At 53.9% G+C, this 21,309-nt stretch overlaps 2 protein-coding genes across 8 annotated transcripts in view; one reads left to right on the top strand and one right to left on the bottom strand.

The window, feature by feature from the left end:
- FMNL1 (formin like 1) overlaps nt 1-6,360 on the top strand; it is a 49,324-nt gene extending 42,964 nt beyond the window's left edge. For 4 of the 7 annotated variants that reach the window (XM_031965985.1, XM_031965984.1, XM_031965983.1 and 1 more), the window contains 9 exons: nt 1,416-1,650; nt 1,902-1,970; nt 2,559-2,639; nt 2,778-2,907; nt 3,209-3,372; nt 3,660-3,761; nt 4,937-5,035; nt 5,286-5,412; nt 6,071-6,360. In XM_031965985.1, the coding sequence (XP_031821845.1) occupies nt 1,416-1,650; nt 1,902-1,970; nt 2,559-2,639; nt 2,778-2,907; nt 3,209-3,372; nt 3,660-3,761; nt 4,937-5,035; nt 5,286-5,412; nt 6,071-6,174 (1,111 nt within the window). In that variant the 3' untranslated portion in view covers nt 6,175-6,360. Of the gene's footprint in view, nt 1-1,415; nt 1,651-1,901; nt 1,971-2,558; nt 2,640-2,777; nt 2,908-3,208; nt 3,373-3,659; nt 3,762-4,936; nt 5,036-5,285; nt 5,413-5,585; nt 5,703-6,070 lie in introns of all 7 variants that reach the window. The other 3 variants (XM_031965987.1, XM_031965986.1, XM_031965982.1) reach the window with 1 other exon arrangement.
- Nucleotides 6,361-6,577: 217 nt separating this feature from the next.
- On the bottom strand, nt 6,578-20,785 carry LOC100917859. Its single transcript, XM_031965989.1, is given in 15 exon segments — nt 6,578-6,952; nt 7,041-7,193; nt 7,435-7,619; nt 7,917-8,037; nt 9,456-9,527; nt 9,968-10,111; nt 10,479-10,585; nt 10,975-11,111; nt 11,661-11,712; nt 13,946-15,003; nt 16,090-16,147; nt 16,580-16,695; nt 16,697-16,994; nt 17,243-17,297; nt 20,683-20,785. Coding segments are annotated over 15 exon segments (2,715 nt in total). The 5' UTR covers nt 20,696-20,785; the 3' UTR covers nt 6,578-6,806.
- Nucleotides 20,786-21,309: the final 524 nt, after the last annotated feature.

The following is a 21,309-nucleotide window of genomic DNA, read 5'->3' as shown; positions in this document are numbered from 1 at the left end:
TCCTGTCCCTGTATTCAGAGGATCTTGGGTCTAGACATGGGAAGGCCTTTGAGAGCCTAGGTTTAGAGCTGGGAAGGACCTGCAAGGTCATCTAGTGTAAAGCCCTCTTTTCCACATCGAGGAAATTGAGACCTGTATACCTGAAGTGACTTAACCAGTGGCCATGCAGGTGGTCTGAACCCAAGTCTTTGAACCCCAACCCTCCACTGTGACCCCCATGGAGGGGCATGGCACCGACCTCACTGGGTCTAGCTGGGTTTGGAACAGAAAGAGGGAATCTGTGATGATTACAATCCATTTTCCTTTCACTGAGAGGGAAGCTGAGGCTTAGGGGAGGGGACTTGCCTCTTATAGGTAGTTGATGGCAGAGCCAGGATTTGAAGCCGGACCCTTTGGCTGTGGGCCCCTTGCCCGGCTCTGCCTTCCTCCTCCCCTGGAATTGTCAGCCAGCCTTTCCTGACCCTCTGTTTCCTGTCGGGTGCCACTCTCGGAGCTGTGGGGTGACAGAAATGTTAGATGGGCTTCCCTAGCAGATCTCTGCAGGCCCATCTTGAAGTGGAATGCCTAAACCTTGCTGCTAGAGCTCATGGTGGGCTTGGACAGGGTTTGAATAGGCTTTGAAGGATGAGTAGAATTGATGGAAAATGGAGAAAAGAGCTCTGGGGAGGAAGAGAAAGAAGGGTACATACACTAGTGCAGGATGGGCACAAGGAAGGCCTGTCTTGGGGATAGAGGACAGTAAAGAGAGAGATCTGGGTGGGATTCATTCAGAGGAAAGAGAGCCATGGCTTGAATTAATGAATGAAAAAGTATTTATTAAGCACTTACTTTGTACCAAGCAAGTTCTAGGTATGCAAAAAAGAGGCAGTCCCTATTCTCAAGGAGCTTACCTTCCATTTGAGGAAGACAATAAGAGAGGGATGAGGGAAGGGAAAAAATATCTGTTAAGCACCTTATGTGATCAAGGCACCATACTAAATGCTTTACAAGTAGAGTCCCATTGCATCCCCACACTAGACCCATTTTACAGTTGAGGAAACCGAGGCAGACAGAGGTTGAGTGACTAGCTCAGAGCCACACAGCTGATGGGTATGACCTGCCTGAGGCTGGATTTGAAGTTGGGTGTTCCTGACTCTGGGCCCTGCTCGAACCTATGACAGGTAGTTGCTTCTAAGAGCTTCTGAGGGTGCTAGGGCAAGCCCAGTTGTGCTTTAGGTATATTAGCAGGACAAATGGCAGGGCCCCAGACACAGAGTCAGGCAGCCCCTCCTGTGTGCCCCATAGCATTCACCCAGGGTATAGAAAGAGGAAAAGCTTCCTGCCCTCAGGGATGCCCCAGTCTAGTAGGGGAGGCTACAGCATGGTGGGTCGTGGGTGTGAGTGCTGGGAGGACTCACGCCCCACCTGCCCCGCAGGTACGACCTGCAGGCCCTCAGCCTGGACTTCCTGGAGCTCCTGACTCGATTCCTCCCCACCGAGTATGAGCTGAGCCTCATTGGACGCTATGAGAAGGAGCAGCGGCCCGTGGAGGAGCTGTCCGACGAGGACCGGTTCATGCTGCGCTTCAGCCGCATCCCCCGCCTGTCGGAGAGGATGGCTACTCTGGCTTTCCTGGGCAACTTCCCGGACACCGCCCAGCTGCTCATGCCGGTGTGGATGCTCAGGGAAGCCGGGTGGCTGGGAAGGGTCCTTTTGGGGGCATTTGGGAGAGCCCTCAGCCAAACCCCAATGACTAACACTGCCATTCATATGGCACAGAAACTTAAGTTTACAAAGAAAGCATTTAAAAATGTCATTGGGCCAGTAGATATTTGTTATTGCCTGACTTTAGGGTCACAAGCCCGCCTTACATTCTCTTCCCCATCAGTCCACCTCCTCATCCTTGGTTTCCCTTCCTACAGCAACTGAACGCCATTATCGCCGCTTCCATATCCCTCAAGTCTTCTGACAAGCTTCGAAACATCTTAGAGGTGAGGGGATAGAGGAACAGAAGTAATGGGATCTGGGTCACCTAGCTGCCCCTGGAAGAAACCTCAAAGAGCATATAATTCAAGGATTTTTAACCTGGAGTCTGTGAAATTTCTTTTTAAAGATATTTTGTTAAATGGATTTCAATATAATTGATTTCTTTGATATTCCTATTTTATTTGATACATTTAAAAACACTGTTCCTAGAAAGGGTCCATAAGCTTCCCCGTCTGCTGCAGTATTATGCTGTGACACTGAGAAAGGCTAAGAAAGTCTGCTGGTATCCACTCATTTAATCAATGGACTCCAAAGGCCCTAGTCTAGGCCCCCCCTTACACACAGGTGTTAGTGCCGTAGTTGAATCTGAACCTAGATTCTCTGGTTTAAAATCTGGGGCTCTTTCCATAGCACAGCTGTTTCTAGAGGCTTTCTAGTGGGGAGAGAACGGGGTTCTTTGTCCTTAAGGAACTTCCAGGGAAGACTCATTTCAGAACACAGAAAATTCTGTTCCATATCTATCTCTTAAAGAAAAAAATCCCTTTTCAGTGCACTCCTGCTGAGCCCTCTCTTTTTTCCTCTTCTTTCCCCAGATTGTTCTGGCCTTTGGGAATTACATGAACAGTAGTAAACGTGGAGCAGCCTATGGTTTCAGGCTACAGAGCCTTGATGCAGTAAGGAAACTCAACTAGACCCTGAAACGGGGGAGGGAAGACTGAAGGGGCCTTCCTGGCACATCTGGGTGTCCCCGTTTGCAGTCCATGGGGCTGGAATCTTGGGGATCAGTTCTCTCTAACTTCCCCTCCCCACAGCTGCTGGAGATGAAGTCGACAGATCGGAAACAGACACTGCTGCACTACCTGGTGAAGGTGATTGGAGAGAAGTATCCCAAACTCACCTGTTTCCACGCTGACCTGCACTTTCTGGACAAGGCTGGGGCTGGTATGAGGCTGGGAGAAAGGGGTTGGGAGAGGGGGCTCCCTGTGGCTTATTGGCCTTGGGGTTTATCTGAGGGGAAGGGGAAAACCAAGAAATTTGGAAACTTACTTTTCCCTAAGACTGACCATGAAGGGAAAAAAAAGAGAAGAAGAAATGAGGGCACCTGCATTCAAATCCAGCCTCAGAAACTCACTGGTTGCATGACCCTGAGCAAGGCACTTAACCCTGACTGCCTCCAAAAACATCATGAGGGCAAGGGAGCTTCTGTCTCTCCCTGACATGTTGTCACCTCCCCTCCCCCCAGTGTCCCTGGACAGCGTCCTCCAGGACACCCGAGCTCTCCAGCGGGGCATGGAGCTGGCAAGGAGGGAGTTCATGCGCCAAGATGATAACCCGGTACTGAAGGAGTTCCTGAAGGCCAACAGTCCCAGTATGGAGAAGCTGTTGGCTGACGGCAAGACAGCCCAGGTGGGAAGAGGCTGGGCACTGTGGCTGAGGGGGGTGGGCACAGGGCTGGCACACGAGACCATCATGGGGGGGCACACACACGCAGCGTGGTGAGCCTTTGATCCAGTTCCCTTATAGAACCAGGCTCCAGACAAAGTTCTCCCTGCCCTGGGGGGGGGAAGGGGGGCGATGGGTTGGGGGTGGAACCCAGGGGCTGGGGTGGGCATTGAGCGCTGATGCTTCCCTTGGCTGGATGGGTTCAGGTGGGGAGGTGATGGATGCATGGGACTGATGGGAGGCCCCTACAGGAGGCCTACGAATCTGTGGTGGAGTACTTCGGGGAGAATCCCAAGACCACGCCTCCGTCTATGTTCTTCCCTGTGTTCAGTCGCTTCGTCAAAGCCTACAAGGTATCAGGGAGGGACTTGGGAAGGAGAGGGGCTATGTCACCCCCAGGAAGTCCTGGGACTATTGGAAGGCCTTTTCTGTGGGGCCCCATCGAAGAGTGCTGGATTTGGGAATCAGGAAGGCCTGAGTTTCAAAATCCTCCTCACCAATTCACTAGCTAATTCTGGGCACCTCTCATGTCATATCCTCAGTTCCCTTATCTGTAAAATGGGGATAATAACAGCACCTACACCACAGAAGGTCGCTGAAAAGATAACATTTATATATGTTCAAGTGTTATATATATGAGCTGTAAATAGACTTGTGACTGGCTTCTGGTCAGAGTCAGGACAAAGCCCTGGGGGGGCTGTTTTTTTGTTGCTTGGGAGATAAGGGGGTGCTCTACTCAGAGTCACCTAGCTGCACCCCTCCCACCTACCCCCCTGCTTCCAGCCCTGGTATGTTTTAAGAGAGGTGTGAAAAGTGTACCTATTAGCACTGTTTACTAGAGGTTCTGAACCTTACAAGACTAGCGAGTAGTTATTTATTTATATAGCAACTTAACATTTGCAAAGTGACATATGTATAAAACAAATACATAAATCTATAGAATAAAATCCTATATACTATATAATAGCAGAAAACATAATGTAATGTATACACATAGTGTGTACTATACATTATATGTATTATAACTTGTTCATCATGATAACCTGTAAGGAAGGGGTTATCACCTTTTACAGATAAGAAAATTGAGACTAAGAGGGAGTCCGTGACTTGTCCAGAGTCACACAGCTGGGGTCTGAGGCAGGATCTTGAACTCTAGCCAGGCCTGCCAATCATGGAGCCTGAGCCATCACAAAATAGCACCATCTTTTTTTCCCATGTGTTCCTACATTTTGATTCTGAACAAGCTGGTTTTGCCCATTTCTGATTAAACATAACTTGTCACTCCAAAAAACATATACGCATAACTGTGTTCTATTATTTTTGGTATTAAAAATAGTCATTTAAGAAAAGCTCAGAGCCCTTGTTGGGCCCCGCTTGCACTCCCCCCGGCCCCTGCCTCTGTGGGGCCAGGCTCTTTGGGGGTTAGGGGAGGAAGGCCGGCCCACCTTTTGGAAGGGAGCCCCCCCGGAGGGCCGGCCAGGGGGCTAGAGGGGGCACTCCTGTTGCTGAGCGGCCTACTTCCTGCCAGAAAGCCGAGCAAGAGGTGGAGCAGTGGAAGAAACAGGAGGCAGCAGCCCAGGAGGCCGGGGCTCCAGTCGCGGGTCAGGGGGACTCTGCCGAGCCCAAGGTAAGGCGTGAGTCCCGGCGCTGAGCCGCTGCCGCACCCATTCCCGTCGGCCTCTGGGAGGGCCTCCCTTCAGGCTTTGCGGGGCAGCCTCCCCTGAGGGAGCCCAAAGAAACCCTAGTCGCCTGCAAGCTGCTGGGGGGCCGCCCGCGTCCCCCCCCCCCCCGGCTCGGTCCCCCGGGCACCCCGGCGGGCACGGCCTCCCAGCTCTCCGGAGGGGCGGAGGGGTAACGCGCGTCTCCCCGTGCCCCAGACCCAGTCCCCTCCCAAGGCCCGGCGGCAGCAAATGGACCTCATTTCGGAACTGAAGAGGAAGCAGCAGAAGGAGCCGCTCATTTACGAGAGTGACCGGGACGGGGCCATAGAGGACATCATCACCGGTGAGGGGGCGTGGCCGGGGCCTGGGGAGGCGGGGCTCGCTGCTGCACGCTCTCCCCGGCCCCTCCTCCTCTCCCTCTGGCCACGCTCTTTTGCTTTTCACTTTACACTCTTCTGGCTTCCTTCTCTTCCTCCTCCTCCTCTCCCTCCGTCTGCTCCGCCCGCCCCCCCTCAGTGTTGAAGACGGCGCCCTTCACTGCCCGCACGGGCAAGCGGACGTCCCGACTGTTTCTGGAGGCCGGCCTCAGTGACGAGAGCCCCCTCTAGAACCCCACCCCCACCCTGACCCAAGGTACCTGGTGGGCGGGGCGGGGCGGGGCGGGGCGGGGGCCGACCGACCCCCCAAACTACGCCGAGCGACCCTGCAGGACAGGAGGCCCCTAGTCTGCACGGGGTCGGGATGGAGTAGGGCCTGCCCCTGACGGTGTCTGAAGCCAGTCGCGGCGCCTGCGGCCGGCGTCCAGGCTCCGGGGGGTTAGCAAAGCTCCCCAGCAGGGAGGGGGGGTGGGGAGGGGGGCTCCCTGGAAGTGACAGGGAGGGGCGCTGCTCCTGACTCGGGGCCTGCCGATAGCGACTGGGCGGGCCGGAGCGGGAGGAGAGGCGGCCGAAGGCCAGAGCCCCAAGGCCAGAGCGAGAGGTCTCTCGTGTGCCTTCCCGCAGATCTTCGGAACCAGCCATACCGAAGGGCGGACACGGGCCGCCGCAGTGCCCGCCGAAAGCCGCCCGGCCCCTCCCTGCAGGTGACCCCCGACCTCGCACTGTAGCCCGGGCCGCTCGGACCCCTCCCTTCCTCTTCTCCAGTACCCGGCCTCCTGAAGCGGGGCCACGCTAGGTCAGAGCCGCCTGCGCCAGCGGGGACAAGCCGGCTCCTTCACGGCCCCGGAGAGCCCCCTTGTCCGCTTTGGAGAGCAAGGTGCACGGCGACCGTTGGAGTGACCACCATGAGGAAAGGGACAGGGGAGAATCGTGCTCCTCCACTTGCCAGGATCCCCCCAGGGGGCCGCCTGTGGACGGCCTTCCATAAATGCACTTAATGGGAGAGGCAGCAGCCCCGGCCTTAGCATCTCCAGGCGGCAATCTTCCACCACTCCCCCCCCATGCCAGAAGCTGCCCCCCCTTTTACCTTTCATCATGTAAGCCATGCTCGGCTGCCACAGGTGTGGGGCTGGCATCTATAACTTATGAATGCCTGCCACTCTTTGCCCTCGGCCTGGGGCAGGGAGGACAGGAGTAGGGGATGAGGTGGGGGGGGGGGGAGGGAGAAACCCCTGGGACCTTATTTTTATACGTGGAACTGAATAAATGGATTTGGAAGATGCGGTGCTCTTTGTGCCAGCCTCCATCTCCCCCCTTACGTGAGGGAGATTCAGGAAGTTAATTTCTCTAAGGAAGTGCTTTATTGGTAAACATTTGGTAAAGAGTGACTCTGTGGGGTAGCAGGGGGTGGGGAGGGGAGTTGGCTTTGGACCAGGGTGGGTGGGGAGGGAGCCGGTCCCAGCTCTGCAGTCCCCTCTTCTGATTTGGGCCGTTGAGCTATGGGTTCTGCAAAGAAAGGTGCGCAATTGGCATGGGGGAAGGGGGAAGGGACACTGGGCGCAAGTCAGCCAGCCCCCTTTCCATGCACATTTACCGGGGACCCGCCGAGGTGCCTCTCTCGGAGGCGGCTTGGGTTTGCAGGGCCTGGCAAGGTTGGTCAGTCGGGGGCCTCTGCTCCGAATCCTCCTCTCTGTCGACCGAGTCCGAGGGGGCAGGTTGGGGACCTGAGAATAGGGGCCTTGGACATCTGGGCAGCAGGAAGAAGACGTGTTTTAGTGCTGCTCCTCTCCCTCCACAATGGGCCTTCCCTACCACCAGAACCTCCACTGGCTGACCACCTCCCACCTCTTCTCATGCTGACTGCTTCCCTTCCCACCAAGGCAGCTCCACACTCAAGTCTCTTCCCACTATGGCAGCTCCACAGTTAAGTCCCTTCCTGCTATAGCAGCTCCACACTTAAGTCCCTTCCCACCAGGGCAGCTCCATACTCAAGTCCCGGAGGTTGTGCAGGGATCGGGCGAGCTGCCGGTTGTTGAGACCAGTCAGGCGCGTGGCCTGGCAGAAGAAGCTGAGCCCCGTGTGTGAGCGGGATTGGTAGCTTCGGTTGTGTTTGTGGTTCAGGCCCTTCCACCAAGAGCTCATGCGCAGCACTCTCTGCTTGTCTGTGTAGTAGCTGGGGGAAGCGGGATATGGGGTGGGGAGGGCAGGCAGGAGCGGGCCACTAGGCAATGGGCCCCACCCCACCCTGGGGGTCTCGGGTAGGGGACAAAAACTGGCACCCCCCAGCAGCCGTGGTTGTTGGCACTCTGCCCTGGGGCTCCCCCCCCCTACTGGGGGTCTTGAAGAGTCAGGGTGGGATAGTAGTATCCAGGAATCTTTAACCGCTTTGGAAGATAGAGGGGGAGGTGTGCTGGAGAGAAAAGGGGACTTGTGCTTGGCTGGGGGGGCAGTGCCTGGGCCCCCCGCACACCTCACCACCTCCGCCACTGACTTGGGGGACAGTGCGCCCTGACCCACAAACTTAGACATCATCTCGAAGAAAAGCGTTTCCAGACCATGGGGATCATTGATACGACTGTTTCTCATCCGCCCTTTAGGTATATTAAATCAATTAACATGCATTTATTAAAGTGCCCGTTACATGCCAAATACCGCTAAGAGACAGATACAAATGAAGGGTCCCTGCACGAGACCACACGTCCATGTGTGCGTGAGGGAGGTCCTCAAAGTCAGTGCACTTTTGTAACAAGGTACTTTTGGAGTGGGAAGGCACTAGCGGGTTGGGTGGGCATCAGGAAAGAGCTGGAGTGTTAGAAATAAGTTTATTCTGAGAGAGGTGAAGGAGTATATTTTCAGCATGGAGAGATTGTGGAGGGAGGAGAGAGTCTGTGCAGAGGTAAGAGATGGGATGTTGTATGAACAACAGCAAGGAGGCTTCTTCAGCTGAATCACAAGGAAGAGTTTGAAAGGCTGTAACAGAGGTGTTTCTACCTGAACCCAGAGATAATAGTCAACTCCTACAGCTTTTTTTTTTTCCCCCCCAGAGGCAATTGGGGTTAAGTGCCTTGCCCAGGGTTACACGACCAGGAAGTGTTAAATGTCTGAGATCAAATTTGAACTCGGGTCCTCCTGACTTCCGGGGCTGGTGCTCTCTCCACTGCATCAACTAGCTGCCCCCCCTCCCCCAAATAGCTTTTTGAACAGGGAAGTGCCTTAGGAGCATCACTTGGGTACTTTTATTAGGTTAGATAAGAGAGGGAAGGGACTTGAGGTAGAGAGAGCAATTAAGAGGAAACAGAACCTGATGGCTGGATGAGCGTGAGAGGAAGGGGATGGATTTGAGAGAGACTTCACTGATGCACTGATGGACCCACCAAGTGGAGGGAGAGACAATGAAGAGACTAGGATGACTGAAATGGCAGACCAGATGCTTCTGTGTGGACCGGGGTACTCTCCACAAAAGTAGGGCAGGGGGGAAGGGAGGGGGAGTTTCAGACAGGGCCAGGTGGAGGTGCCTCTGGGACCAATAGACAGTTGGACACACGGGCCAGGAGCTCCCGAGAATGACTGGAGGTGGACATAGAGATTTGAGAGTTGTAGTTAACCCCAATGGGGAGGGAAACAATGGGAGAAAGAGAAGGGTCCAGGACAGAACTCGAGGAACACCCCAGGGCAGCAAGCAGGAAAAAGGAGAAAATCAGCACTGCTGACAATGGAGAGATCACTAGAGTGGCCTGGGAGGGAGAGGAGCTGCCTCAGTAGAGTGAGCCCGGAGGCCAGATGGAGAGAAGTGAGAGCAGAGAAAGTGGAGACACTGAGCTGCAGGCAGCTTTTTCTAGAAGTGTGACTGTGATGGACAGAAGTTGAGGACAATATTTTTAGGGACTAGTGAGTTGCTTTTTTTTTTTTCATTTTCCTTTTTTTGAGGGTTTGGGAATGTGGCAGGCTTTGATTTTTCCTCTCCTGAACCCCACTACCGATTGAAGAAAAAAAAAAAAAGCCTCCTCACCCATACACTGGGCAAAGCGGTGATTGTCTGTCAGTATCCCAAGGAAGTCTTCAAAGTCAACGGCCCCATCACCTTGGAAGAGGAGAAATAATGTCCCGTGTTTGCTCAGGAGTGGATGGTTAGAGAGGGTGTGGGACTCCCAGGCATCCCCCTAACATAGAAATGTCTTTTGCCTCTGGGGAGGGGAATAGGAATAATCTATCTAGCAGCAGAAGCAAGCACAGGGTCCCCGCCCAGGGTTCAAACAACCGCCTCCGGGCCTAAAACCACCTGAGGAAAATGTTAATGCTGGCTGTGCCATAATTCATCACTGAGTGGAATCAACCAACCAGCATTTAAAGGTGACTGCCCTCCTGTGGCCTAGAAGTCTGTGGGGCCGCAGGGCGGGAGGAGGCCAGGGATAATTAGGGAAAGCTTTCTGGAGGGAACGTTGGAGAGCCAGGGAAGGTGCCTTTGGGGGCGGAAGGGAAGGGAGGCAGCGATGAGAGATGGGGTTCCGGGGGCAGACTTACCGTCTAGGTCGGCCCGCCTCAGGGCCTCACACACTTCTTGTGGGCTCAGCTGGATGCCGAGGGTCCGTAGTGCCCCCTTCATGCTCCGCATGTCCAGCTTGCCCTGGGAGCCCGGTTTAAACAGTTGGAAGACATCCTGGAAGGCTGTTGGGGGTGGGGTGGGGATGGTGGGGGGGGAGTTGGTGCCTTAAAAACTTAAAATTGTAAGGGGAAGGGCAAAGGGGAGAGAGGGTTGGAAGTAGGGCATCGGAAGGGGCAGCAGGTTAGGTCCCATTTTAAATAAGCCCAAAAAATGAAAATCTAGATTTACATAAAAGGTATTTTAGGAGAGCCATTCTTTCATTTACAAAGGTATTTGCTGCATAATTCTCTTTTTTAAAATGACCTCCCCTACTAATACCTTAGAATTACAAAAATGTGATTTTATACATAGCTCTATTACCTTCCACCCATGTGGGGACGCCTCCCCACCAAGGGTCCCTAGGTTCCAGATGGGAGCCTCTCCCCTCACCTGCCACCTGCCTAGAGGTCAGGGGATGCTCATACTCAGCAGGAATGTCCACTGGTGCAAAGAGGCTAGAGAGATCCCGTCTCCTATTGGCAATAGGGCTGTCAATGCTGACACCCAAGTATAACCTTATTATGAGTGAAGGCTTCTCCATCTTCCCCTCGTTTTCCCCCCACCCCCTCCAAATAGTTTTTTTTTAAATAATTGCTTTTAATTTTCAGAATACGTGTAAAGACAGTTTTCAGCATTTACCCCTGCAAAACCCTGTGTTCCAGGTTTTTCTCCCTCCCTTTCCCCGGCTCCCCCTCCCCCAGACAATCCAATCTATGTTAAACACGTGCAGTTCTTCTAGATGTATTTTCAGCAGATAGCTTTTTTCCATCCTGGGATCCACCTTGAGCAGCCCCCAACTACTGTTAGTGTCCCTGGCACTCTGGGGAGAGGAATCTGGGGAAGCAGAGCCCCTCCCGGGCCCCCCCTCCCCACCCCCTGCCCTCACCTCTGAGGCTTGGTTTCTGTAGCAGGCCTCCCCCGAGCCTGTTGGGTGATCCAGGAGGCCAGAGACTCCTTCTTCATCTTGGGGGTTAGATCCTCCGGGTCTTCCCCCACCTCAGGCTCCAAGCACCTTGGGTCCAGCTGGGACAACACCGAACTAACCAATAGTCCACAAGAACCCTTCTTGTCCTTGGCCTCAAACCCAAACTCTTAAACCACGTGGTCCCCAGGCCAGCAGGTCTGACCGCTGCTCCCTGGCTTGGCGCTAGAGGGCTGAAGCCCGCCATCAGGGCGGGACTTGGGGGTTAGTTACACCCAAGCGGGTCTGAGGGTGGATCTGATGGCCATTCTCGGCTGTCAGTCTCCTACTCACCCCCTTTCAGTTTTGTGTCTGGATCCTAAGCAGAGAGCCCCGATGCTCTGGCCTGGGGGGAGCGGCTGAGGCCCCGGCTCCAGGTTAGACCCCAGTCTCCCTTCCCCCACCCTGCAGCCTCAGGGTCATGGGGGCTTAACTAGTAGAAGTCCTAAGGCTGCTCTCAGTTTCAGCCCAACTTCCCCATCTGTGTAGCCGGCCCTCCTGGAGGAACCCGGCTCAGGAGGTTATATGGGTGGGGGTCCTCTGCCTGAAGTCTTGAGAAATGTGGAGAACATTATCTTCAGAGGAAAGAAAGGTGGGGGGCGGAGCCTCACCTGCACCATTTCTGTGTCGCTGTGGATCTCCTGGTCGTCTGTTGGTGACCACCTGCAGTGTGGATTCATAAGGAGCTTAGCAATAGAGGAAACTGAGAACATCTAGGCCGGGGGTTCTTAGCCTTTTTTGTGTGTCATGGACTCCCTTTGGCTGGGGAGAGACTTTCTCAGAATAATTCAGTCATTGAAAGGGAAAGGCAGATTTCAGTTTGAGATCAGTGAAAATAATGAAGTGACTCGTTCACAGTCAGGAGTTAGTTAATGGGTGGCAGTTTCACACCTGGAGGTCAGACCTTCAGGACAGGGCCCTTTCTCTCATTACCAAGAGGCGGGGTCTCTCCACCCCCACCCCAAGCCATCAATGACCCTGACCATCCCTGCCACCAAAAAAACAACCCAGAGAGGTGAGCCTGGACCAGGGGAAGGAGCCACTACCCTGCTCTTCTTTGCTCATATCTAGCCTCTGAACCCTCCCAATCACTCACCTCTGAATTTCTTCCTCTTCCCCTGTCTCATTTTCTTTCTTTTGACTTCTTGTCCCCTTCTTCCTGGTCCCTCTACCCTACCCTCTCTGCTCCCTTCTGCCTGCCATCCTGTGCCATACGCCAAGCTGCCAGAACTCTCCTTCTCGGCTCCCTCTCTCCTTTTTCTTTTCCTTCCATCCCTTTCCCTCTTCCCTCCTTTCTTTGCCCTTTATCTTTCCCTCCAAGCTTTGGAGCTGCAACAGGATCCTCTCAGGCTGGGGATTCTATGCACTGATGTGTCCCTCAGTCCTCTGGACCCTGTTTGCAGGAAGTTGAGGCTAGGGTATTTTGGCAGGATTTGAGATTCCAAAAGCCAAAGCAGCTCTTTGTTTTGCACCAGCCTCTGGGGATAGGGACGACCTTCCCTTCCAGCCCAAGCAGCTCAGGACTTTTCAGCTGAAGTATGTATAAACCAGAAGATCACAACTGTAGGGCACCCAGTCTGACTTCCTTTTTTGCCTGAGGCTCACACAGACTGCTGACTCTAAATCCAGTACTCTTTCCCCAAAGTTACAAAGCAGTAACCTGCATAAGTCCTTGAGAAGTTATCAGGAAGATCCACTCGCAGTAAATTTTGGTCCTCACTAGTCCCAATCTAAGAAAACTTTCCTGCTATTCAAATAATCCTAGCCGGCTTCGCATTCCGGCCAGCAGAGGAATTGCCTCTGTCCTGCCCACTCATCCCTATCCCTTTTTTTTTAACAGACTTGGAAACTGAGGTGAGAGTTACAAACTAGACTAGGCCCTGCTTCCTCATGCTCACCCTTGCCGTTTGGGCCCCAGAGCCAGTGATAAGCTTTGTAGGGGAGGGAGGCGGGGCAGAGATGGAAGCAGAAAGATGGGCAATGCTAACCTAGGTGGGGCCTGGGGGAAAGGCTCGTGGTGGGGGGAGGGGGATGGGGAGAGGCTCCCCGAAAAAACACCCCAAACTGAAAAAGACCAGAAAAGGGGGAGAGCTCGGGGCTCCCTCTATCCTAGAGCTTCGGGACAAAAAGGGGCAGCTGGTGGGGTGAGCCACCACTGGAGGATTTTATTGATCTTTGACAAAGCATTTTTGGGATATGATGTGAGAGTGACAGCTTAAAATGTATATGTAGCAATATTGGATTCCCACTTCTGGTTCTTGACCTTGAGCTGCAACATAAGAGACACAGAGTCACAGGAGCCCCAGACCCTTCCCGCCAGCAGAGGAGAGAAGGGCGGCCTCTTAGCTGGAGGCAGGGGGGGCCGGTGGCAGGGCAATGGGGGCGTTAGGAACCCCCCTACCTCCGAGGCTCGGGGAGTTGGATGTCCATCTGTCTCAGTATCTGTTTATTCCCACGAAGCATCGGCCGAGGATACCCTGGTCCACAGCTTCTGCACCCCCCTCCACGCCCCAGACTTTGATTCCCTCCACACTCTAGAGGCTATATGGGTCTTGTGGTCAGAGTCTGGGGCGGGGCGGGGGAAGGGGTCTATCCGTCTGGGCCAGGGGGCTCTGCACTCTGGAAGCACCCCCCCCCCCCCGCAGCTCACGGCCCCGGTTCCCTGGCTCCAGGGCTCCTCAGCCCCCGCTCCTTGCCCCCCTCACCCCCACGGGCCGCGCTGCGCTGCTTCCCTGCCCCCCGAGCTTCCGTCTCCCTCCTCTCCCGTTGTGGGAGGGGGAGCGCTCTGCGTGGTCGCCGTGAGAGGGAGCGCCGGGCCCTGGGCCCTCCGAGGGGAGCACGTGCGCGCGGGCACGCGGAGGGGCTGGGGAGCGGCTGGCGCGGGGGCGCTACTCACTCTTTCCAGGGCGCCGAGGGCATCGGGGACAAGGACGGAGGCTGGAGGCGGTTCCCCTCCCCCTCCATGGCGGCTCTCTCCGAGGGGGGCTTGGTCACGCTCAGGACGAAGCCCGGCTTCAGGGCGAACTCCTGGCCCGCGGGCTTCTGGGGCTCCCGGGCCTCGGGCGGCTTCAGCGAGGGCGCGGGGGAGGCGCGCTGCTCGGTGGCTACCGACAGGTCCGTGGTCGACCCCTGGGTCAGGGGCGACCTCGAGCCCGTTCTCAGCGCCGAGGGCGACGGGCAGGAAACCAGAGCCTGGGCCTCCACGGCCAGCTCCGTGCAGGAGGAGCTGCCCGAAGTCGTGGTGCTGGAAACCAGGGCGGGGGGGAGGCTGGCAGAGGTCGGGCGCGAGTCGAACATCCGGAAGTCCAGCGGCTCCGAGAAGTTGGGGGAGGAGAGCGACTGGGCCTCGGCGGGCACCTTCTCCGGGAGCAGGGCTTGCACGGGGGTCCGGGGCGGAAAGCCTTCGATGCCCAGGCTGGGGTGAGAGGTCTGCACCCTGATGTCCTCCATCAACATCTTGCTGCCGGAGAGCAGGCTCTCCTTGGAGGCCGTTCGCCGAGGCTTCTGGAAAGGCCAGTCCCGCACGGGGAACGGGCGGCGGGCCGCCTCCGACGGCTGCTTGGCGTCGGCCGCCTGCATCACCTTGTCCATGCGGAAGAAGTGCTTGGAGGTCTGCACGAAGACCGACCGGAAGGTGTGGTTCCCGCCGTCCTTCACCGGCGCGGGCTCTGCGTTGCGGGGCTCGTGGGAGATGCTCAGCTCCAGGGTGCCCTTGGGGCCCACGGCCGTCTGGATCTGGACGTTTACTCTGGGCCCCGGCGGCACGTTCTTCGGGGCCAGGTTGAACGCCAGATTGGAGGCTTGGACAAAGACGTTGACTGGGACAGGGTCTTCTTCCTCTAGCTCTGACTCCGACTCTGGGAGCAACCGAGGGTCTGGCTCCAGTTCGGACTCCAGCTCAGACTCCGAGTCCAGGTCCTGCTCTGCTTCCAGGTCAAGGGTGTCATCTAACAGCTGCCGAAGTCAAGAGCCCGTGGGCCACCCTCCCTTCCCCAGCTGCGCCCGCCGTCGGTCTCCCTGCTGTCCTCCCGCCCCCCTCTCTCTGTCCTTGTCTCAGTCTCTCTGTCTCTGTGATCTCTTTTGCTTTCTCTTTTTCTCTCTCTGTCTCTGTGTGTGTCTCTTGCTGTCTGTCTCTGGGTCTGGCTCTCTGACATCTCTCTTTTGCTTTCTCTGTCTCTGTGTCTATCTCTGTTTTCTTTCTCTCAATGTCTCTGTGTCTGTCTCTCTGTTTTCTTTCTCTCTGTGTCTGTCTCTCTGTGTCTTCGTGTCTGTCTGTGTCTCTGTCTCTCTGATGTCTCTTTTTTGCTTTCTCTGTCTCTTTGTCTGTCTCTGCATCTGTGTCTCTATTTTCTCTGTCTGTCTGTGTCTCTGCCTCTCTTTGTCTCTGTCTTTCTGTCTCTGTCGCTTTCTCCCTCATCCCCCTTTCTCTTTCCTTCCCTCTTCCCCTTCTGCCCCCCTTATACACATGTGCCAACGGAGCCTCCACCTCCTGCTCCCTCCCCCTTTCCCTCCTCCCTTCAGAGCACATCTGCTCACCACTCCTGCCTGGTCTAAATGCCCTGGTCCATTTTCTGTTCCCTCCTCCTTGACAGGAGTTGGGGCAAGTGCTCAAGGAGTAGGGATGAAGCACATGTCAAGACATAGGTGAAAGGCCCTGGGAGCTGGGCTGTTGAGATCTCAGAGCAGCCCAAGGGCCAGCACTTCGGTCTAAACCAGGGGTCCTCAAACTACGGCCTGCAGGGCAGATGCGGCAGCTCCCCCTCCCCCAGGGCTATGAAGTTTTTTTATTTAAAGGCCCACAAAACAAAGTTTTTGTTTTCACTATAGTCTGGCCCTCCAACAGTCTGAGGGACGGTGAACTGGCCCCCCATTTAAAAAGTGTGAGGACCCCTGGTCTAAAGACTGCCAACCCCTCTCCAAGAACGCCACCAATCGGTAGGAGAGAGGAGGGCAGGAGGATACCTTTGATTACCTCCCATCCCAGGAGCAATCCCCCAAGAAGAGGGAGTCCCCCGCCCCAATACAAAATGACTCTGTTACCTCAGTCTCATCTTCCACAGGCTCAGGCTGGGGATCAGAGTCCTCCTGAAAGTCCTCACTGATAAGAATAAAAAAATAAGGTCCCTGAGCTGGAGGCAAGGAGCCACAGGACACTTGTCTGTGTGCATGGGCAGAGTGTCTCATGGCTTCCTCCTTAAGTTTCCTGGGTGCCCTTGGGCCCTCCTCCTCTGCCACTTGCCAGGAGGCTGGGGAGAGATAAGACATCTTGCATTGGAAGGAACCTACTCTGGCTGTCAGGGCAGGAGGGGGAGTGATTGACCCAAAGAGTCTTCCTTAAGTTCTGGCTCCAACTCCTCAAGGAGAAGGCTCAGAGGCAGCAGTGACATGAGACTCCCACCCGATGTCACTTCCCTCTCCTCCCCACACCCCGCCTGGCCCGCTTCCCACTGGGGGCCCCCTCAGTGGATCTGAAAGCCTAAGGTGTGCTCGGGATGGGTGGAAGGCGGGACAGGAGAAATATGTAGCTCACCCCACTTTTGTGCCCCAGTGTGCCACTGTCACCAGCACCACCAAAGACTTGTTTGTAGCTCTGCCACTCTCTTCTTTGTTACCCCCCTCCTCCTCCAACACCTCCTCCAACTTCCTCCTCTTCCTCCTCCTCCACATCCTCCTCATCATCCAACTCCTCATCCAACTCCTCCTCCATTATCTCCTCTTCCAACTCCTCCTCCTCTGTGGCCCTGATATGTGACCCTTGCTGACTAAGAGCATTATAGGCCCCCAAGAGCCCGATCTTGAGTTCCTCCTTATAGGAGAAGCCAGTGGGGTTCTGGGAAATTGCCCCTGAAGTGAATGCAGATGTGCTCTCAGTACATCCGTCCTCATCATAGAAGGACAAGCTGTGGAACTGGTCCCCATCACTCCCTTTCCCCTTCAGGAGCTTCCTATTAAGAGCAAAATGGGGTTACGGTGCTTTCTAGCTCGGAGTTCCTAGGTTCCTGGGAAACTTCCGACTGAGTGACCACAGAAGGGATAAGGAGAAGGCTTGGGGAGGGGGAGCCCTTGTCCTCTCCTTCCCCCTCCCCCCCGTGGGTCAGCTGTGCGTTGGGAGTGGGATAAGGAGGGGGGAGGGGGCGGGAGGTGGAATGGCAGGTGATGTGGGGGGTGCTAGAGTGGTGGGGGTGGGCCTCACTGTGTCTCCACGACCTCTACAGACTTCTTACTGCAACAAGGAAACCCGTTGACACCTAGTTAAAAATGGGGAAAATGTGAGAAGTTCATCACAGAATGCTTCTAAGGAGGCGGACAGCAGCAGGGCGATGGTTGAATGGGCTAGGGCTAAGGTTGAGTGGGCTAGAATCCACAGGAATACTGTGTTCTGTAAGAACTGGTGAGCAGGTCCACCTCAGAGAAGCCTAGGAAGACATGGACTAGTGCTGAGCGGAGTGAGCAGAACCAGGAGAGCACAGCAACAAGATTATGTGATGCTCAAATTATGACAGACTTGGCTCTTTTCCGAAATTCAGTGATCCAAGGCAAATCCAACAGATTCTGAATGGAAAATGCCATTCTCATCTGGAGAAAGGACTATAGAGACTGAATGTGGATCAAAGCATACTATTTATTTCCACCTTTCTTTTGGTTTTGATTTTTAAAAAAATCTTTCTCATGGCTTATCTCTTTTGTTCTGATTTTTCCTTCCCAACATGACTCATATGGAAATATGTTAAAGATGATTGTACATGTATAACCTGTATCAGATTACTTGCTATCTTGGGCAGGGGGGAAGTGTGAAAGGGAGGAAATTTGGAACTCAAAATCTTACAAAAATGAATTTTGAAAACTACCTTCACGTGTAATTGGAAAAAAATATACTATTAAAATAATTTTTAAAAAGAAAAGAGCAGCTCCTTATCTTTTATCCTTTTTCCTTCCATTAGGTACAATCCTATCACTCCCAGCTATCATCTCAAATCCATTTCTCATCGTCCACTCCATTTCTGGTCTCTGTATTATTAATCTGTCTCTGTCTTTCTGTCTCTTATCTCTACTCTTTAATTCCATTCCATTCTACCTCCTATTTTCTCTCCTTCCATCAAATTTCTATTTCAAACCCATCTTTCATTTCCATTTCATTCCTGGTTTCTCCATCTCTGTATGTTTCTTAGCTTATTATCTTTGAGGGACTTAATTAGCTACTCCATCAATTATCCCCTTCTGCTGTGCTGTTCTACAGTCCTGTCCTCTCTCTCAAACTTCTTTGCCCATTTAGAGCCCAATATTTTATACTCTCAGGCTAATCTAAAACACTTTTCTGAATTTGACAGTCTGGTAAATACCAGTATTTCAGATGCATTAAATAAAATATGTTGGATCTACAAAGGAAACCCATCACATTAAAGTATAATTATCAAAACATATACTTTTAAAGTTCAAGGTTACTAATTTAAGAACTGCTGTAACCATATCTTTTTCTTCCTCTCAAGTGAATCTGGACATTTTTATCCCCCTCCCATACCCCTCCTATTCCCCTTTTGTGATCTCCTCCACATTAACAACAGTTGGAGAATAACTGGAAGGTTTTTACATCCTTTTAATGATATCAGTTCCCCAGGCTTCTTCTCTATCCATTTCCCTTCCCAAACTCAAAGTTTTCTTCCCAGCCCCATGTTTATCCTTCTTCCCTTCATTCTTCTGATATCATTCAGTCCCAAAGCCTTAACTCTAGTTATTTGATCTGAGAAGTTTCTAACAGTCTATGCCAAATGTGAGGGAAGGGAGGGAATAAGATAAATAAATATCTGAGATCTGCAAAGGCAAAAAATTGAATCTTTCTTGAAGAATGATTCTTGGCTAGGGGAGGCCAAAATTTATTATTTTTTTCCTTTACGGTTTGTAATTATATGTTACCATATAATACCATATATTTTATATATAGTAGTGGTGATGGTGACTTTTGCAAAATTTCTTCCCTCCTCCAAAGTTATCAAAACCAGCCATGAGGTCATGGCAGATAGTTGGATTTTCCCCAGAAGGCTGAAGGGCCATTCTGAGTTATGGAAATGCCTTTTCTGATTGAGGAGTCAAGATGGTTAAGGGCTGTTGGGGGAGAGGGGTGGGAACAAGCATTTTCTAAGTCTCTATAATGAGTGTGTCAAGCATTGTGTTAATAAGCATTTTACAAATAACCTCATTTTAGATAATATTATATAAATAGTGATTTCTAGGAATTAAATCTTTGGGACCAAAGTGGAACTGAGCCTGAAGTATAGATCGTCAAAAACCAGGGAGGGGCCAGGTATCTGGATTCTTGGTCACCAGATCTTTAGAAATGTTGCGACTGTATCTTGATTTTTGGGTGGGGAGGGAAGAGGGACTCTTCTAGGCTGATGATTTCTGTGGTTTCTTCATACAACTGAATCTGATTTTTGTTGGTAGAAGTAATTGGGGACGGGGGAAGACAAAGAAGGAGACAACCATCATCCCTGCTAGAGTAGAGATGGTAATAGTGGATATTGTGAAGAGATATGCATGCCTCAAAAATCACAGGGCTGGGCAATGGACTTATGATTTCATGGGCCCATTGAGCTACCTTCTTTACTAGTAGAGAGCTGCCTAGAACTAGAGAACTTCAGGGATTTGCCTCTGTGTGTGTGTGTTGGTGGGAAGTGGGAGACTCCCAGCCCAGCTTTCTCGGTCCTTAGATGGGTTCAGCCAGCTCTGACCTATTAAGGCATGCTTGACTTTCTAAATGGAGGTCACTTTTGGAAAACCTTCTGGTTTGCATTATTTGTGTCAGGGTTTCTAGATCAGTGGTTCTCCAATTTTTGTTCTCACGATTGAGGAGCTGTCCAAAAAGTCTTATGTGGCTTATATTTATATTTACCATACTCGAAGTAAAATTGTAATTTTCAATTTGTAGACCTTCTGAAAGGGGTTTCAGGGACACCCTGGCCTCCCTCTCCCCCCGGATTCTTGGGACTACCCTTTGAGAACCACTGTGCTAGATCGCGCCCGGTCCTTCAGAGTTTAGGAGACCACAGCTGTAGGAGGTGAGGGAGATGAAGGTGTATTTCACTGGGGCTTTGAAGGGGGATATGCACAATGCAGACCTTCGGGAGGGGAGGGGGGCTAGGATTGGGGGAGCGGCAAGATCTGCTCTGACAGCGAATTGGGAGCAGATGGAGACTAATAAAAGGATTGGCTGAGGGCCCCGGATGTGTGGAAGGAGCAGCACTGGTGGTTTGGGGGCCATTCTTCCTGGGTCCTCTTCTTCCTTTGCTTTGCTCCCTTCCTAGAGGAAGTGTGGAGCAGTGGGTAGAGAGCTGGACTTAACAAAGCCAGGGCAGACCTGAGTTCAGGTGCTGCCTCGGATGCTTTAACAGGCGTGTGATCATAGGAAATTCCCTGACCTCTCAGTGCCACAGTAAACCACAAACAAGGACAGAAAGCGAGAAGAAAGGCTGGATCAGTGGCCTCTGCCTATCTACGGAAGGTCCCCTCTGGCTGCCACTCCGGGACGGTCCTTTCACTTCTAAGCCTGCGTGGGGGCATCTTTGCGGTCCTGGCCCTGGCTGGAGCCCTCGGTACCCACTCCCCTTGCCCTTGCCTCGGCGCCCCTCCTTCTCGCACCTGTCACCCCCATGCTGACTCCAGTGCCTGCCCCGAATTGGGGAGTGGGCTGGTGGCTGCTGCTCGCCCCTCCGCTTCCAGCGCGGTCTTTGAGTCCCTCCCCCCGCTCGCCCCCTGTGAGAGGAGCGGCTGGGCCCCTGTGGCGTCACGGCTCACTGTGACGCCACACGCGCCGCTGCGGAAAGAGATCCGGGGAGGAGGGGGCCGCGCTCGGGCGGGCTGCACCCTGCCGAGCTGGGGGGGGGGGGGGAGGGGGCAGCGGCTGCAGGCGACGGCGATGGGGGGCGGGGAAAGAAGGCCCCGAGGCTCCTCCGGCCTCCGCGGCCCGCTGCTTCTCACCCCCAGCCTCTCGGGACCGGAACGATGCACGCCTGTGCTCGCAGCTCGCTGGGGGCCGGCCCCGTGGGGACCTCGGCCCCGCACGCCAGCCGAGCCGAGTCTGTTTTCTCTTCCGGGATCTCCCCGCGCCCCGACGGCCGGCTCCCAGCGCACGGCTGCGCCAGGGGAGCCCGGCGTTCGCAGGCTGAATTCCGAGCTCGGGGCCGGAAGAGCCCCGCCCCCCCCCCCCCATAATCCTGCCTCGGGCGCGCGCTGGGCCCGGATCACATCCTCTTGGCTCCGTCTCGG

The sequence above is a fragment of the Sarcophilus harrisii genome, chromosome 4 (genome assembly GCF_902635505.1).
Source record: "Sarcophilus harrisii chromosome 4, mSarHar1.11, whole genome shotgun sequence".
NCBI classification, from domain to species: Eukaryota; Metazoa; Chordata; class Mammalia; order Dasyuromorphia; family Dasyuridae; genus Sarcophilus; species Sarcophilus harrisii.
Note: the sequence above shows the minus strand (reverse complement) of the source record. Positions and strands in the feature narration are given on the sequence as shown.